The following is a 15837-nucleotide window of genomic DNA, read 5'->3' as shown; positions in this document are numbered from 1 at the left end:
GCTAGAGCTTGCCCGTCGATTTCTCACCTGCTTTTCGCAGATGACAGCCTCTTTTTTTGTAAGGCACAAAAGGAAGAATGTCAAACCATTCTTAGGATATTAAAGGAATATGAGGCTTTCTCGGGTCAACTAATTAATTTTCAGAAATCTTCAATTCAATTTGGACACAAAATCGAGGAGTCTAGTAGATATGAGTTGAGGGATATCTTGGGAATACAAAATTTAGGAGGAATGAGATCTTATTTGGGACTGCCAGAGAGTCTTTGAGGATCCAAAATATAGGTGTTTGGGTTTGTACATGATCATTTGAATAACATGATTAATGGCTGGACTTTTAAATTCTTCACTAAAGGAGGAAAGGAAGTAATCATTAAGTCAATGGTCACGGCCTTACCAAATCATGTGATGTCTTGTTATCGGTTACCAAAGGCAACCGTGAAGAAGTTGACGAGTGCGGTAGCACAATTTTGGTGGAGTCCAGGGGGGAGCACAAAAGGCATGCACTGAAAGTCATGAGACAAAGTATACATAAATAAAGACAAAAGCGGTCTGGGTTTTAAAGACCTAACTGATTTTAACAAGGCTATGCTTGGAAAAAAATTATGACGTCTAATAGAGAAGCCAAATACCTTATTTGCTCGAGTTTTCAAAGGACGGTACTACAGGAATACCTCAACCCTGGAACCGATCCGTTCATACTCCTCGTCATATGGTTGGAGAAGTATTGTATCTGCTAGATCTCTGGTTAGCAAATGACTAATCAAAAGCGTGGGAACATGGTCATCCATATCTGTATGGAACGACCCATGGCTCCCAACCACTCGCCCGAGACCAGCTAATAAAAACCAACATAACACTTACCCGGACCTTACAGTAGAATTTTTTATTGACCCAGCTTCATGAACATGGAATTCGCAAGCAATTCGGGCTTTGGTGGATCCCCAGGATGCGAAAATTATCGAAAGCATACCTCTGAGTAGGAATCAGATGGTGGATAAGGATGGATGGCACTTCACAAATAATAGAAAATACACGGTTAAATAAGGATACCAATTAGAACAGGTCTACCCAGATAAAGAAAAACCACAAGAAAGTTTTGGCCCCACAATGGATATCTTAAAAGCGTTTAGCTGGAAGGTATGATGCCCCCCGAAGATAAAGCATTTCTTATGGCAAATGGTATCAGGGTGCATAGCTGTAAAGAAAAATTTGAAAGCGAGAGGAATACAAGGAGACATATGTTGTGCTAGATGCGGAGCTGACGAGGAATCAATAAATCATGTGTTTTTTGAATGCCCTCCAGCGCGTCAAGTTTGGGCGCTATCCAAAATACCATCAAACCCAGCTGTTGTCCCCACTAGTTCTCTCTTTAAAAATATGAATCATCTTTTTTGGAGAGTCTTCCCGAAAATGGAAGATCATCACTTTGCGTGGATATTATGGTACATTTGGAAAGGAAGGAACAACAAAGTTTTTAGTAATTTGGACATTGATCCCAGAGACACGCTCAATCTAGCGGAAACAAAATCAACACTTTGGACTGAAGCACAAATGCTAAACATGCAGCAAGCATCACAACAAGTGGAGGTTAGGCACCTTCCAATAATCACAGGACGCTGGTGTTTTATCGACGGTTCGTGGAAAGATAATGATTCTTATTCAGGGCAAGGTTGGTATAGCAATCTCGAGGGTTTTGATGGATAGATGGGGGCAAGAAACATTCGGGCAAGTCTCTCACCTCTACATTCGGATATGGAAGCGCTGATATGGGCAATGAAGTGTATGAGGAACTTATATCAGTTTCAGGTCACGTCTACTACGGATTGTTCTCAATTGGTGAAGATGGTTTCTGAATCAGAAAAATGGCTGGCATTTTAAAGTTATTTGGAAGACATAAAAGCTTTGAAGAAAAGTTTCCTCAGTCAGAGATTATTCATGTACCTCGGACGGAGAATTTACAGGCAGATAGTCTAGCACGCAGTGCCAGAGAACAATTGTCTTTCGTCGTTCACATGGATGCAAAGTTACCAGTTTGGTTTGCAGAGTCAGTATGAGTCTGTTTAAATTGATGACAAAATATATATATATATATATGACCACTACGACAAGAAAATACACACTTAAAAACTATATATAACCATTATGGACCATATCTAAAAATCGTAGCTTTCGTGATTGTTATAATATGGAACTATTATCAAATACTTTATTCAATCTTATGTACTATTAAAATGTAAATGATAAGTTTAATCAAAAAATTTTATTTATCGGATCGACCAATATCATATCACGGGTTAATGGCAGATTTTATAGAGTTATAGGATTTTTGATTAACAGGTTTTCACCAAATCAAAACAGTTTATATGCGGATTACTGAGTTTTCCAGTTTGACTGCATAACTGGCTCAAATATAAAAACAATGTTTATTTGTACAAATAGAATGCTTTCTTGGCACCATTTAAGTATAGATACACTATTAGACCTCAGCATTCATGGACAATTTTTTTAAACTTCGAAAAATACTATTTAGGTACTTCAGTATTTAGGTACTTCGGTTTTTCGAGTAATTCAGTTTATAAATTATATTCTTAAGATAATTTTATTTAAAAATTAAATATATTTAATATTTGTAGGTATATAATTTTATTTTAAAAATTCATGTGGTCATTCATTTTTCGGTTCGATTATGGTTAAGCTTTTGTTTTTTTTTTGGTTTTAGAGATAAAAGATCCATTTGCTTATTTATGAACTTCGGTTTGGTTTTAGTTTCGGATTTTTGGTTCTTCGGTTCCAGATAGATATGCCCATAACTATACAATATCTTATATAAAAATTTATATAAAATTAATTTTTTTACTACCAAAAATAAACTCGTGTTTTCAAAGCGCGGATCAAAATTTAATTAGTGACAATTCTAAAAGAATGACCCAAAAAAGTATCTAAAACTTTCCTTGGAGAAAACTCTCCACTTTTCTCTCACGTACTTTTTGATTATCTAAGACTTTACATGCAGAAAACTCTCCACTTTTCTCTCACATATTTTTTGATTATTTTTATTTTTTTTTAATAAGTCATACTCAGATCCCATTGTTAGACCTGCTCTAAGAGTTTAGGAATTTTTCGACATTTTTTTTTACCTTTTTGCATTCTTGAATTATTTTTAATTTTGAAAATTGTGTTAAGACCCTCCAACAATTGGAGGTGTTAGTATGATTAACCCGAAGTTTTTATGATGGGATTCTTAACGGAAGTTAAGAAACTGTTTCTTAACTTTTAACTAAAAAACTAAGAACCGATTCTTAAATAAGGACTTTAAGAACCGGTTCTTAGCATTTTTAGTTAAAAGTTAAAAACAGTTTCTTAACTTCCGAAAAGAACTCCAATCTAAAAATTTCGGGTTAACGATGGTTCTAACCACTCGTTTACTACTTTACTTGCTTTCCTCCTGCTATATTTCTTATTCGCACCTACTGTACTTTTTGTCTACAAATTTTTTACTAGTTTAATCCAATTCCTGATGGGCTAGCTTATAGTTCCTGGGCCTTATTGGTGTCAGTTAGGGTTACTTGAGACGTACGATCTCTACTTCTTCCGCTTATAGGACTTTAGATGGCCCAATATTATAATTTTGAGAAACCCTTAATTTGATAACTCGGCTTCTTGAAGCATCATTATAGAATATATATATATAACTTTAGATAGATAAAGTCATGTTTTTTTTTTTCTTTTGTAACTTAAATAAAGTCATGTTGCCCAAAGATCTAGTTTTAGATTACCTACTATAACAATATTTGAAAATAAGCGGTTACCGTTTTTTTAAATTAATTCCTTGTAAAGATTACTGTATATCTAGCTTTCCTTTCTTCTCCTCAAGAGCCTTATTATACTTTCGCTTCAGAAGCAACCCCTCCACCAGTTGAAAAATCAACTATATTATCTTCATCTTCATTTAAACCATTTAAAAGAACCAATGTCTCAAGATGAGCTAAGATCTTTTCCTTAGAGAGAGAGAATGTAATAAGATTTTTTTTTTTTTTTTTTTTTTGTTTAACCAGGTGGTGGGTTCGGGCCTTCGGCCCTACCCCCCTAGGTCCGGAGCCAGCCTGCGTCTGTACCGGTTAAGGCCCTGGACACTCCTCCCACGGTGGATCGAACCCAGGAGCGCAACAACACCAACGCCTGCGCTTAAACCAACTGGGCTGCCACATCCGTGGTATGTAATAAGATTTTACATTTGAATGTTTTGACTTCAAGTCATCTAGCAGTCATGTTGACAGTATCTGTTTCTCTCTTAGGCATTCTAAAACCTAAAAGAACCTTCTGCGATAGTGTTGGAGATCTCCCGTCTTGTACACTCGGCATTCGCCATGAAACATTCATTTTAAACCAACGGAAGAAAGTTGCTTAAATACATTTCATAAACACAAAGAAACAATTTTAGATAGAATCATATGCGGTTTCTTAAAACCACAAGCTTTATATGAAGTTCAAAAAATTATGTATGATGAGCATTACTTATATTAATTGAGAAGTACAACTAGAAATCTAACTATGATTTTTTCTTAAGGCAAAAAAAAACAGCAAAGGGAAAATACAATTCATTACCGGATCCAAATTTATGAAATATTGACCTTGACCCCTAAATTTTTGAAGGTTATAGATAGATATAGGTTCCAAAAATTATGAATTTTTTTGTATAAAAATTCTTAAGAAATGTTTATAGTCCCTGAAATTTTAGATCGGGTCATGATGAAATTTAGTTTTTTTAAAAAAAAATTAAAAAACATTTTCCTTAAATATTATAAATTAAAAGTATGTGTGTTTTAATATCAGAACAGATATTCAAATGACATATTTTCAACTTCTCTCAACGGGGATTTGAAAGAAAAGAAACAAACATTTTTTTTTAGTTTTTCTCTATGTATCCCTTTTTCCACTGTACGATTCAGAGCATATATGATACCAAATAATGTAATATTAATTGCAAATTTGTCTATAATTGGTTACAACGTATTTGATGAGAAAAAGAAGAGGATAATGAAAAGGGGGCATGATCCTAACATGTTCTCTAACATGGCTTGATTTGAATCAAACATCCAATCTCCTCAAAGATGCATGCGTGTTTGGTTTCGTTCCAGAGAATACTTAGTGTAAAGATACATTCCCCTCATGCCACAATGTGAACTTAAACCACTTCGCTCTTTCTAACAGAAACCCATTAATAATATTACTTAGCATTTGTTTATTCAACATGCTCATATTATTAGGAGAAGACTAAGACTACACATAAATCATAACTTGTAAAAAGACAAACCCTTTTTGATAAAAAACAGCTATTCTTCTTCGAATCCTGTCGGATTAAACTTTATACGTTAGACATAAGCTGTCCTTACCACATTAAACTAATGAAAAAACATGGGTCTTCTTCCACGCACATGCATTTATATATATTTATATATATGGTCCACTACAAGCAAAACACTACGACTAAACAGAACAAACAGTCTCCTCTCTCTCTCTCTCTCTCTCTCTCTCTCTCTCCTCTCTTCTCTCTTCTCTCTTCTCTCTTCTCTCTCCTCTCTCCTCTCATTCAAAACTAGGGTTCTTGAGTTGTCCATGGAGAGAGAAGAATGTAGCAGCAGCGAATCCGGTTGGACCACGTATATTTCTTCGCCAATGGAGGAAGACGAGGAAGAGGTAATTGATGAGGTCTATTATGATGGGCATAGCATCGAAAAAGATGGAAGAAAATATGTCAACGAGTACGAAAGCAACAAAGACAGCGACGATTCAATGGCTTCCGATGCTTCTTCCGGGCCAAGTTATCACCAAACGAGCAACAGAGGGAGACGGAGAGAAGGTCTCGTTTTAAGAAACGGGAAAAGTGAAAGTAATAGTAAGAGTAATAATGTTTATGATTATAAACATGATGATAAGAATAGTGGCAATCATAAAACTAGGACAAAAGAGAAGAAAAAGGGTGAAAACAAGAGTAGATCTTCTAAAAAGAAGTAAGTTCTTTTTTTTCTTGAAGCTGTTTGTATGTAGAAGATTGGGATTGGATTATTGATTTCCTTATTTTGTGTTGAGGTTTTTTGATACCTCACGCAAAGGGTGTTTGATTATTTCTATTTTTCAGTTGATATTTGTATTCTCTTATACTTGTCTCTTGATTATATTTCTTTCTTTTACTTCTAATACTAATGCAACATGAAGATTATTATTTCTCTCATGATAAATCTTTAATACATGCATGTTTAGGTGGTTGTTGGTAAACTAAAACTAAAATTTATATTATAACTAGCTAGATTATATCTAAGGTTTAGTTTGATCAGAGTAAAACTTAAATTTACATTTACACATGCATGTTTAGGTAACGTCGAACGGCTGTTTCGAACGCCACATGTTTTTTCATGGCGAGGATATTTAAGGAAAAAGAAGGATAAGATGAATATTTAAATGAATGGTTAGTCTTTGAAAATTTCGGTTATAAATAAGTACTATTGAGAAATGCTGTCATGAACCAAAGTGGTGCATTATGAAAATAGGTATAGAAAGGCATGTGTGATGAAACGTGTCCATCGAGACAACTTCTCCATTATTGATCACATTGTGGCTTTCTATGTGTGTTTGATCAAATTGTCTTAAATGTATATGATGAAAATGTTTTGTTCGTTTGTTTGTCTTGGCTGTAAAGAGAGTAATGGATCCACCGCAGACACATGACAGCAACATGGGAACTATTCCACAGAAAAATAATTAGTTTTGTTTGAATGTTCACAGTTTTTTGGGCGACGCATATAAACTAGAGAACGTGTAAATTACTCAACCCCAAATTGAGGAACTGAACTATGTTAAGTCACAAATTACACCATGTACGGTAGATATTTTGACAAAAGGTAGAATTTAAAGTAAGACAAATCCAAAGCGTAATATTTGAGAAAAAAAATGTGGATGAAAGTTGTTGGTAAAACATTAACCGGAGTCTCTGGTGGTTGGGAATCCATTTGATCCCACAAGTGCACAACAACCTAGATAGACAACAACTAGTGCAAAATCATTTTCCGAGGAAGTTCTTATGGGCCTACTTCTTAAAGAAAGAAGTTAAAACAAAACCAAAGGTCCAAAACCGAAACACAAACCAAAGTTTTGAAATATTAGCCCATGGGCCTCCAATAAAAATAATTGTTTTTCAACGTTATTATCGTCAATTTACTAACGTCTCTTTGGTAAATTTAAGGCGAGTTAGCTTAAAAAACAAAAGGATTCTTCTACCAATAATTGAATTTACTGTTCCAAAGTACTCATTAACATTCACATGTTATGACGGAAAAACAAAAGATAAACTTTATTGTATGATTTTTAAAAAAGAATCTAAAGAAAGAAAAACCAATTGTCGTACGAAACGAAAAAGAAAGAAAGGAATGGTCGCAGATACACTCGTACTTTGGACACACACATTTATAGAAAGATAGAGACAAAGATTGAGATGATTCTTGAAAGTTGAAACAATACGTAAAGTGAAAGATAAAACAATCAAAAGAGAGAAAAGAAACTCCACTGTTGTTGGAAGATGAAAAGGAACGAAAAAAAGATTCTTAAATGTTTTAGGACCAGAGTCCAGTTTCACAGTTCCTGAGGACAATGACTGGCAGAACGATTAGTGATATATTTTCCCCCTTTTTTCTAGTAGCTAGCCACCAGCAAAATCGATCAAATGTTTTTGTTTCGTAAAGACTGGATCAACGACAGGTTTCTGTAACAAAATTAACTAACTACGAGTAAAAAGAATCAAAACGGACATGATTTAATTGCTGGTTGATGTCGTCACTAACTATTAGATGAACATGATATTTTAAGCTTTAGGTATCTTTTCTTTATTTCTCGATTTCGTTTAGAAAAGTTGCCTTCTCTACGGGTTAGCTCCGTACTCTAGGGTTGTTTATGTGAGTGGATTTGAGTAGACTACGATGTGGAAGGACTGAGGTTTTGCTTGGTTTAAATACTTCGGTATTACTAAAGATTGGTTTTGATCAAGAGATTATATGAACATAAGATATTCTGCATGAATGAAAACAAAGAGAAAGAAGTTAAAGGTTCTAAATGTTGAATGAGTGATTGAATTTTCTAAATGAAAATTATATATTAAAAGGCAGGTTTTATAAGTTATAAGTTATAAATTATATATTAAAATTATAAATTATACATTATAAGTTTCTTGGCTAGTAAGGTTATGGCAAGGAATCTCATGACACAAAAAAATAGAAAGAAAACAAAAATAAAAGTTTGCTTGTTTTGTTGACCACATTTCGTAAGAGGATTTCGTACGTAAGATTGTTTCTTTGTCTATCTGTCTGTGTCAAAAAAAGATAGCATGATAGGTTTGGGTTTACTTTGTAGTTTGTACCATATGATAATGGTTTTTGGTTCTTGGCTAATCTTTTAAATCCGTTTTATAGCCGTTTCTTGTAGATTTTGATGTATAAGTAACAGGTTTATATTTACAAAAAAAAAGTAACAGGTTTATATCAAAAGCGTGCAGTTGATGAAATGTACGTGAACAGTATTTTCATAAAATTAAGGTAAAGGTCTCACTGATTCAACAAGATGTAATTTCCAATTTGGATATGGTATCTCTGTACATATATGAAGTGCCAATAGACAATGTTAACCCCCAAAACTATAGCATCACTTAAATGTCTAAACAAATAAACTGTTAAGATAGATTATCAGCACCCAGAGGCCAGAGAATACAATTTTGAGTGAAAGAAATCTTTTCATAAAATTTTAAATATTTTTAAGTCAATGCACCACCTTAGATATGTTCTTTGTGGGCCTAAAGACTGACTGTTACAGATAAGCTTGTTCGTGGTCTTTGCCTAATATAATCAAATTTAGAAAGTTTCACAAAAGAAATCATCATGAATCCACAAACCATCCTCTGTTATTTTTTTTTGGTTTCTCCAAAGGATTATCAGGTACTTGATGTCAGATTAAATATAATCTGTGGTAACATATAAGTGTGTGTATGTGTTGGTTAGTAGTTGGAAATTTGGAAATCGTTGTAATAAAAAACAAAACCCACACCACCTTACAATGTCCCCATCACAAGACCCATGATTTGACCAACACCACTTATATTTGTTCTTCATTAACACTAATCTTTGGACTAATTAACCTTCTCTCATCCCCGGCATGAGGACTAAGACCCGGAACTTTTGGTAAACAAAAAAGATCTCCGGATATACACACATAATACATATATGAACCGCGGTACATGAGGTAAAAATGCTCTATTCAATGGGGATTATATCGTCTCTGAAGCAAGAGAAAGGGCTTTGAATTTGCATATCACTGATGACTTGCTTAAGGTCAGATGTTTCCTCTTTAAGTTGAGCATTCTCTTGAAGAACTTTCTCGTGAGATTCAGAGAGATTGTTGAGCTTATCAAGTAACTGATGATTCTCGATCCTCAACCACATCACCTGAGACCAAAGCTCGTCAAGGTGTCGCTGCTTCCTCATACGCGATCTCCTTGCCGATTCTCTGTTTGATATCATCCTTCTTTGCTTCCGCTCGTTGATTATGTTCTTGTCCGTCTGCTGCTCTTCGGCTTCGTCTGATGTCGAGTTGTTGCTGCTTAGGCCCATGGATTGTGGATTGTTTGTAGCATTTTGGAATCCGTAGAAGGAGTTAGGGTTTTGACCGTTGATTGGAAATGGAGATGATATCTGGAAATGGGAAGGATATGGAGATGGGATCGAGGAGTTTAGGTAGTTCTGCAGGCTGAAAACATCGGTTTGCGGCTGCATTTTGGAGTTAACTTGGGCAGAAAGTTAGGGTTTTTTCTTCTTGAGCAGAAAGGTAGGTGAAACAGAAAAAAGATAGTGGAATTTTGATGGAGTTTTTGGTGTGTGAAGAGAGGAGATGGTTTTATAGAGTAAATGAGAGCAAAGGTTGGGGTGTGGAGCCCATTTTCTGCAATTGGGTGAAGCAACAACAAAGTTTCTAACATAAAATTTTAGTAAATATGCACCTAGATCATGTCACATTATATCTATATATGTATATTACATATACTCATTTCTTATATCCATAATTGTATTGATTAAGGTAAAACATATCAAGCACTGATAACCTTCCAACCAATTGCTTAAAATATATGACAAACTGGGGTTGCAATTTGTTGAATGATGGATTATTATCTGATTTCTAAAAAGTTAATATTGTGATAATATGGTGTCTAGAAAGTTATTATTGACCAAATCTGTTTTCTCTTTTTTCAGTCAAGAAAAATCTCAACACCGTCGCCACACGGGAGAGACATGGGCGTAAAAAAAGACACAAAGCTTTTCATACATTTTTCTTTTCAGTTTTCCCAAATTAAATTATGAACATTAATCCCTTTGATTCAATGGTATAAGATGCATTTCTAACAGATCGCAGAACTAACAATAGTGATACTGTGATAAGTAGTTATTGAGTGTGCCAACTGCCAAGACAAACAAAGTGATTAAATTCTTTTTGAAAAAATGATAAAAACATATATAGGACATACTATTTATGGTAATATTTAAATCTCATTCATTATCCCATTTCGCAACCAAACTCAAGGAGAAAAATTCACCGAAAAACATATATATATATATTTACCTCCAACCATATGGGCTAAACAGTACATGTTAGCTAGCATCTAAAAGACGTGGAATGAAAGTTAACTTAAAACACAGCAAACTTGTCTAGGAGATTATAAAACGTACCGTTTAAATGGCTCTTTAACCATGGTATACATTGAGGGCCTGGGTGTGTGTTAGATATGCATTATCTTATAATATACATATCTTTTGCTTAGAAATGAGGGGAAATGAGTTTATAGATTGTATCTTCGACCACTTTGTTACCCACATTGGATAAAGCAAAGGTATCCGAGGCATCTCAGCCGCAATCCTTGGCCTATCATGGAGATGTTTATGTTTGTCGGACTTTGTATCATCAATTATCACTCCTTAAATTTTATATCTACACAGATATATAAGAAGGTGTATGGGGGAGTATTGGATAATCATAATTTATATGAATTATTTTTTTCTTATTACATCAGCGAGAGGAAGATATTTGCGTTATCTTTTGTTTAACATCATGTATTAAACATATACGAAATATCAGAGCGTCGAGGGGTGCTGACGTGCGGAGTCTTTCTTCTTTCAGAGCCGATTGTGCTTTCCTTCCATTAAGAAACCTGTATTTTCTAATTATTATTGTTTAAAATGTTATTTTATTTTTTCACACAAATTAAAAAATTAAGGTAAAGAAAAAATATAATTTTAAATAATAGTTAGAATGCTTTTATGGGCAGTACAACTATATTTAACTAATAAAATTTGAGATAAATAAAATTATTTATTAAAAATAAATGTATTTTATAATTAATATTAAATTTAAAATAGTTATAAACTAGATTAGAATTCTAAAATGATAATTTCTATATAAAAATGTTAAGATAAAAAAAATTATAGAAGAAAATAAATAATATTTTACTATGTCACAAAGAACTTTTAATAGTAAAATGATAACGCAATAGTATTGATATTTTTTTTGGTTAAAAAGAGAAGAAAGCTATTTTCTTTCTTCTTGTTTTATGAAATATATGATACTATATTTTTATTAAAAAATTTGGACAGTTATAATTTTACATTAGTCTAGTTATTAATTACTTTACACATGCTTCTGCTTATAAGTATTTAAAGAATTGGACTAAAGACTGGCAAAAAAGTTGATTAAGACTTTACAATAATAAATCATTTCAGTCTTAATTAAATTACGTGTTGTAGTGTCTACCATGGTGGATAAAGATAAATGCTGATGTACATGAACTTTGAAAACGCAATATACGCACCGTATGAAAGATAATAACAAAATCAAATCATTATATTACGAACAATCCAAATCTTGTTCAGTTCCAAGAAAAAAGAGCAATCCAAATCTTGAATACGGAATGTATTCTCTTGATGAAATTTAATTTCAGAGGAGCCTTGAGGTCTCGAAGTCTCTCTAGGTTGAGTGGACTAAATGGTCAAAAATATCATGAGACAAGGAGAGACTCTTATTTCATTTCTTTAAAAGTTTTTTTAAAAGGTCTTCATATTTTTAAAATTAATTTTTTTTTGTTATTTACACAATATTGAAAAGTGTATATATATATATATATATATGAATATGACATAATGATTTTTTATTTATTAAAGGTGTATTTAAGAGTGTTTACACAAAAATGCACAAGTGTGTAGGGAAGCATGAACAGTTAAATACCTAGTAATGGAGATTTTTGTCTTAGTGTACTTTTTCATCGATCTCTCTCTATACACATGCATGTGCATAACACAAGCTTTGACCCTACTTTATTTATTGTTTTTTTTTTGAAAAATACTTTATTTATTGTTTGTTTTTAATAAATTTACAATATTTTCACGTTGTTGTGAAACAATAGATTTAGAGCTGAATGTTTCTGTGTTTTATTAATCATAACATGAGTTCCTTTATATAAAAATTACAAATCATAGAAAAGGAAAGTATCCAAAAACTTAAACCAACAAGGATTAGGAAAACTACTAATACATAATAATGGAAAGATAACAATTACAAGGAAAATGAAATAGAGTTTCCTTTTATCCAAAGCATAAGCCGCTTCTCTCTCTCCTAAGGTCACGGCCGCCTCTCTCTCTCTCTCTAGGGTTGGGCCGTCTCTCTCTAAGTGTATGGGCCGGTTATGGACCGGGCCGGTTATGGACATCCATCAATTGATTTATAACACTTCCCCTTGGATGCCATAACCATTCAGGGATTGTAATACGCGTAATGTTGCCTCATTAAAACCTTATCAGAAAAATCCAATGGGACAAAACCATGATGAAGGAAAAAGAGTACAACACGTACTGCTCCCCCTGAAGTGAACCTCAGTGTAGGTTCTTTAGTCGACGCATCTGATGCGTGATCTTTCCTGGACGTGCAGGAAGGGAGTAATCAAATCGGCCAAGTTTATTAGTGAACCATAATTTGACCATTTTGATCTTTCCGGTCTTTTCTCATGTCTTCTGACATCGTGTGTATATGGTCAAGAAGTGAACCTTTGCTGTCGACCACTCTATACTTTGGTCAGACATGTAGGACTATGGTCCTCGACCAAAAACATCCTCACAGATACTCTCTTTGGCTATTAGCTGCCTATGACGATGTTAAAATGCTAATTGATAGGTAACTGACTGTATGAGTTTTCTCTATACTACCATCGACTATGCACTAATCTGATCGATCCATGTTGAGTCATAGACTTCTTTTATACAAGTTCATAATTTGTCTCATGAGTGTCCAAGATCAGATCATGACTTGATCAATGATCATTGTTGTAATGAATTTTACAATCTTATCTAACTATGGCACTGTGGCCAAATACACTCATGAATCTCACATGTGTTCATCGATCTCTATTTCCTTAGGCAATGCCATATTCGTTTTTCATTCCAGTCATATCCTTATATTGATGTCGTCTCATGACATTTGTTGCTGTGGATCATATCACACAATGAATATATATTAGGTCATGGACTTCAATCACACATTCTTATGAACTGCAACCTATTAGTATATTATCGAGAAGGATAGATTAAATGTCTCCTCTCAGCCTCACAGCAGCAGCAGAATGTTCTGCTATGCCTGATCCTTATCTAAGGGATCTGATGTTGGATTGGTCTATCCGGAGAACATGCTATCCGAGGTAGCAAGCTGAGGCAATCCGAATTACCTTTCTTTGGGCTGATCTTTCTTTTCCACTAGCATGTACTACAATCTAGTCGGTCCATGCTAGTGTCACAGATCTGTATAAACCTTTTAACCTCTCTTTAGGTTGGTTTAGTATAAACACAAGAAATTCGAATTTCTTTATTAGTTTCCATGTGGACTGAATTTGATCGTTCTTATAGAATTCCTTTACTAGTATTACATACTATATGCAGCTGCTTTGTTTCAGTCCATGAACAGCTTAGGAACAATGTTGTCCTTTATCCAGTGATCCATATGCTGCTTACTACATCTTTATATGTCAATCTAATTTCTTCCTTATGGCCAGACCTTTGTCAATTTTGAAATTGTGTAGCAGCATCCACCATATAGGAGTTTATCTCCTTATAATCTGTTCCATGGTCTCTGTGAGTATCCTTGTGTAACAAGCTATGATTGAATGCTGTTAGTAGGAAACATGAACACCTTTAGACCTCGTGATCATGTACCATATCTCACGGTTTCTTTTCTCTCACAAGTCCCATTTATTTCACTGGTTTATATCATATGGCGTTTCTGTATATATGTATGTGGCCAATACGCCTATCTTTCTCTATAGATACTTTAAACTCCACGTTTATCTTTTCAATATAATCTTTATTCTTTATGAGTACTCTTTTGTGGGTTTTGATCCTCGTTTATATATTTATGTTCAGGTGCTACTCTCTTATGTACAAATATATCTTTATGTGTCGACACTTATATATGGTTCCATTGTGTTCCAGACATGATCTAATCGATTTGAGATTTCATTATCCAGGACCTTTGTTACCTAGTAGCTTGGCATCCCAAACTACATGGTTTGGTACCTTAGATGTTTAGCTGCACAACCTTTTCTCAATGTCTGGTCTGGTTTCCTTATGACCTCGGATTTGTATTCTATGCACATTTCTCTTTTTCTTTCCGAGGTTCCTTATCTTATGGAACACTTTGGTCTATCTTGTATAGACTCTGTAGCAAATTGATTATGTCTCTTTCTAGGACATCAGATTTCATTTGGTGCTAAGCTGGTTATGACTTAGTACTCTTTTGTGTATATACTATTTGATGCACAAAGATTTCATTGCTAATGTACTCAAGCTGTAATTCCAAACAAAACTTTGTTTTCCAAGATCTTTCATCTCAAACTCTTTCTTGAGATATTCAACTGTTTGGGAAATTGTATCCAGAGGTTCCTAGGATATTCAGATCTTATACTTTGATGATTATCAATATTGTTCTCGAGAACTTGCTGTTCTTTCAGCTCAATACCCTCTAGTACTTTCATTATCCAGTGGACCATATAAATATGCCCTGATATATTTTTACTTTATATACATGTAAATCCATGATGTCCCTTAGGATGAATGTCCGATCCTTATAGGTAATGGACTGCACGGCCAAGCAGTTTATATCATGGTTATAAACAATGGTTCACGAATTTGTAGTATTGATCATGTATCACGGGTTTATCCTCTCTCCCCCTCATGAACATACTATAATTTCGTGATGCTTAGGACAATAAAGCCTAATGAATTTTTCTTTGTGTACATGTTTCATAACGTGAGATCTTATGGGATAACTCTTTGTGTCTTCTCAATATCAATCTTTGCATCAAGTTTAGACTAGGATGGCTAATCCGGTCTTGCCATAAAGTGTATAATTTTTGTGGGATATATCAGTATGATCACCACGGCTCTTGCCTCTTATCATACTGATCTGTAGCATAGTTTTGATCAGTAGATTACATATGTATAGTCTTGACCACTTTCTTAAAAGGTCTTAGGCGTTTTCTTTCTTACTTAAATCTGAAGGAACTTGTTTCTTTTTGTCCATTGTTTCTATTTGAAAACCATATTAACTCAATGGGTCATACATTCTTGGGTATATATAATGCCCTTTAGGCAATGCCTTAACCATAGATTTCTTACTAGGCTACTATATTCGTACTATAATGCCCTTTAAGCAATTTCTTTATCAATAAAATCATTCACATTATCAAGCAAAATCAGGCAAGATATAATA

General features: G+C 34.0%; 2 protein-coding genes across 2 annotated transcripts; one reads left to right on the top strand and one right to left on the bottom strand.

Moving 5' to 3' along the window:
- The first annotated feature begins 5519 nt into the window (after nucleotides 1-5519).
- LOC106304974 lies at nucleotides 5520-6415 on the top strand. The gene is made up of 2 exons (XM_013741353.1): nucleotides 5520-6011; nucleotides 6374-6415. The coding sequence occupies exons 1-2, from the start codon at nucleotides 5617-5619 to the stop codon at nucleotides 6375-6377; spliced, it is 399 nt and encodes a 132-aa protein (XP_013596807.1). The 5' UTR covers nucleotides 5520-5616; the 3' UTR covers nucleotides 6378-6415.
- Nucleotides 6416-9041: 2626 nt separating this feature from the next.
- Nucleotides 9042-9931, bottom strand: LOC106304471 (basic leucine zipper 43-like). The gene has a single exon (XM_013740876.1). The coding sequence runs from the start codon at nucleotides 9810-9812 to the stop codon at nucleotides 9294-9296; it is 519 nt and encodes a 172-aa protein (XP_013596330.1). The 5' UTR covers nucleotides 9813-9931; the 3' UTR covers nucleotides 9042-9293.
- Between the last annotated feature and the right edge of the window lie 5906 nt (nucleotides 9932-15837).

The sequence above is a fragment of the Brassica oleracea genome, chromosome C7, assembly GCF_000695525.1.
Source record: "Brassica oleracea var. oleracea cultivar TO1000 chromosome C7, BOL, whole genome shotgun sequence".
In the NCBI taxonomy this organism is placed as follows: Eukaryota; Viridiplantae; Streptophyta; class Magnoliopsida; order Brassicales; family Brassicaceae; genus Brassica; species Brassica oleracea.
This window is presented reverse-complemented; position numbering and strand designations above follow the sequence as displayed.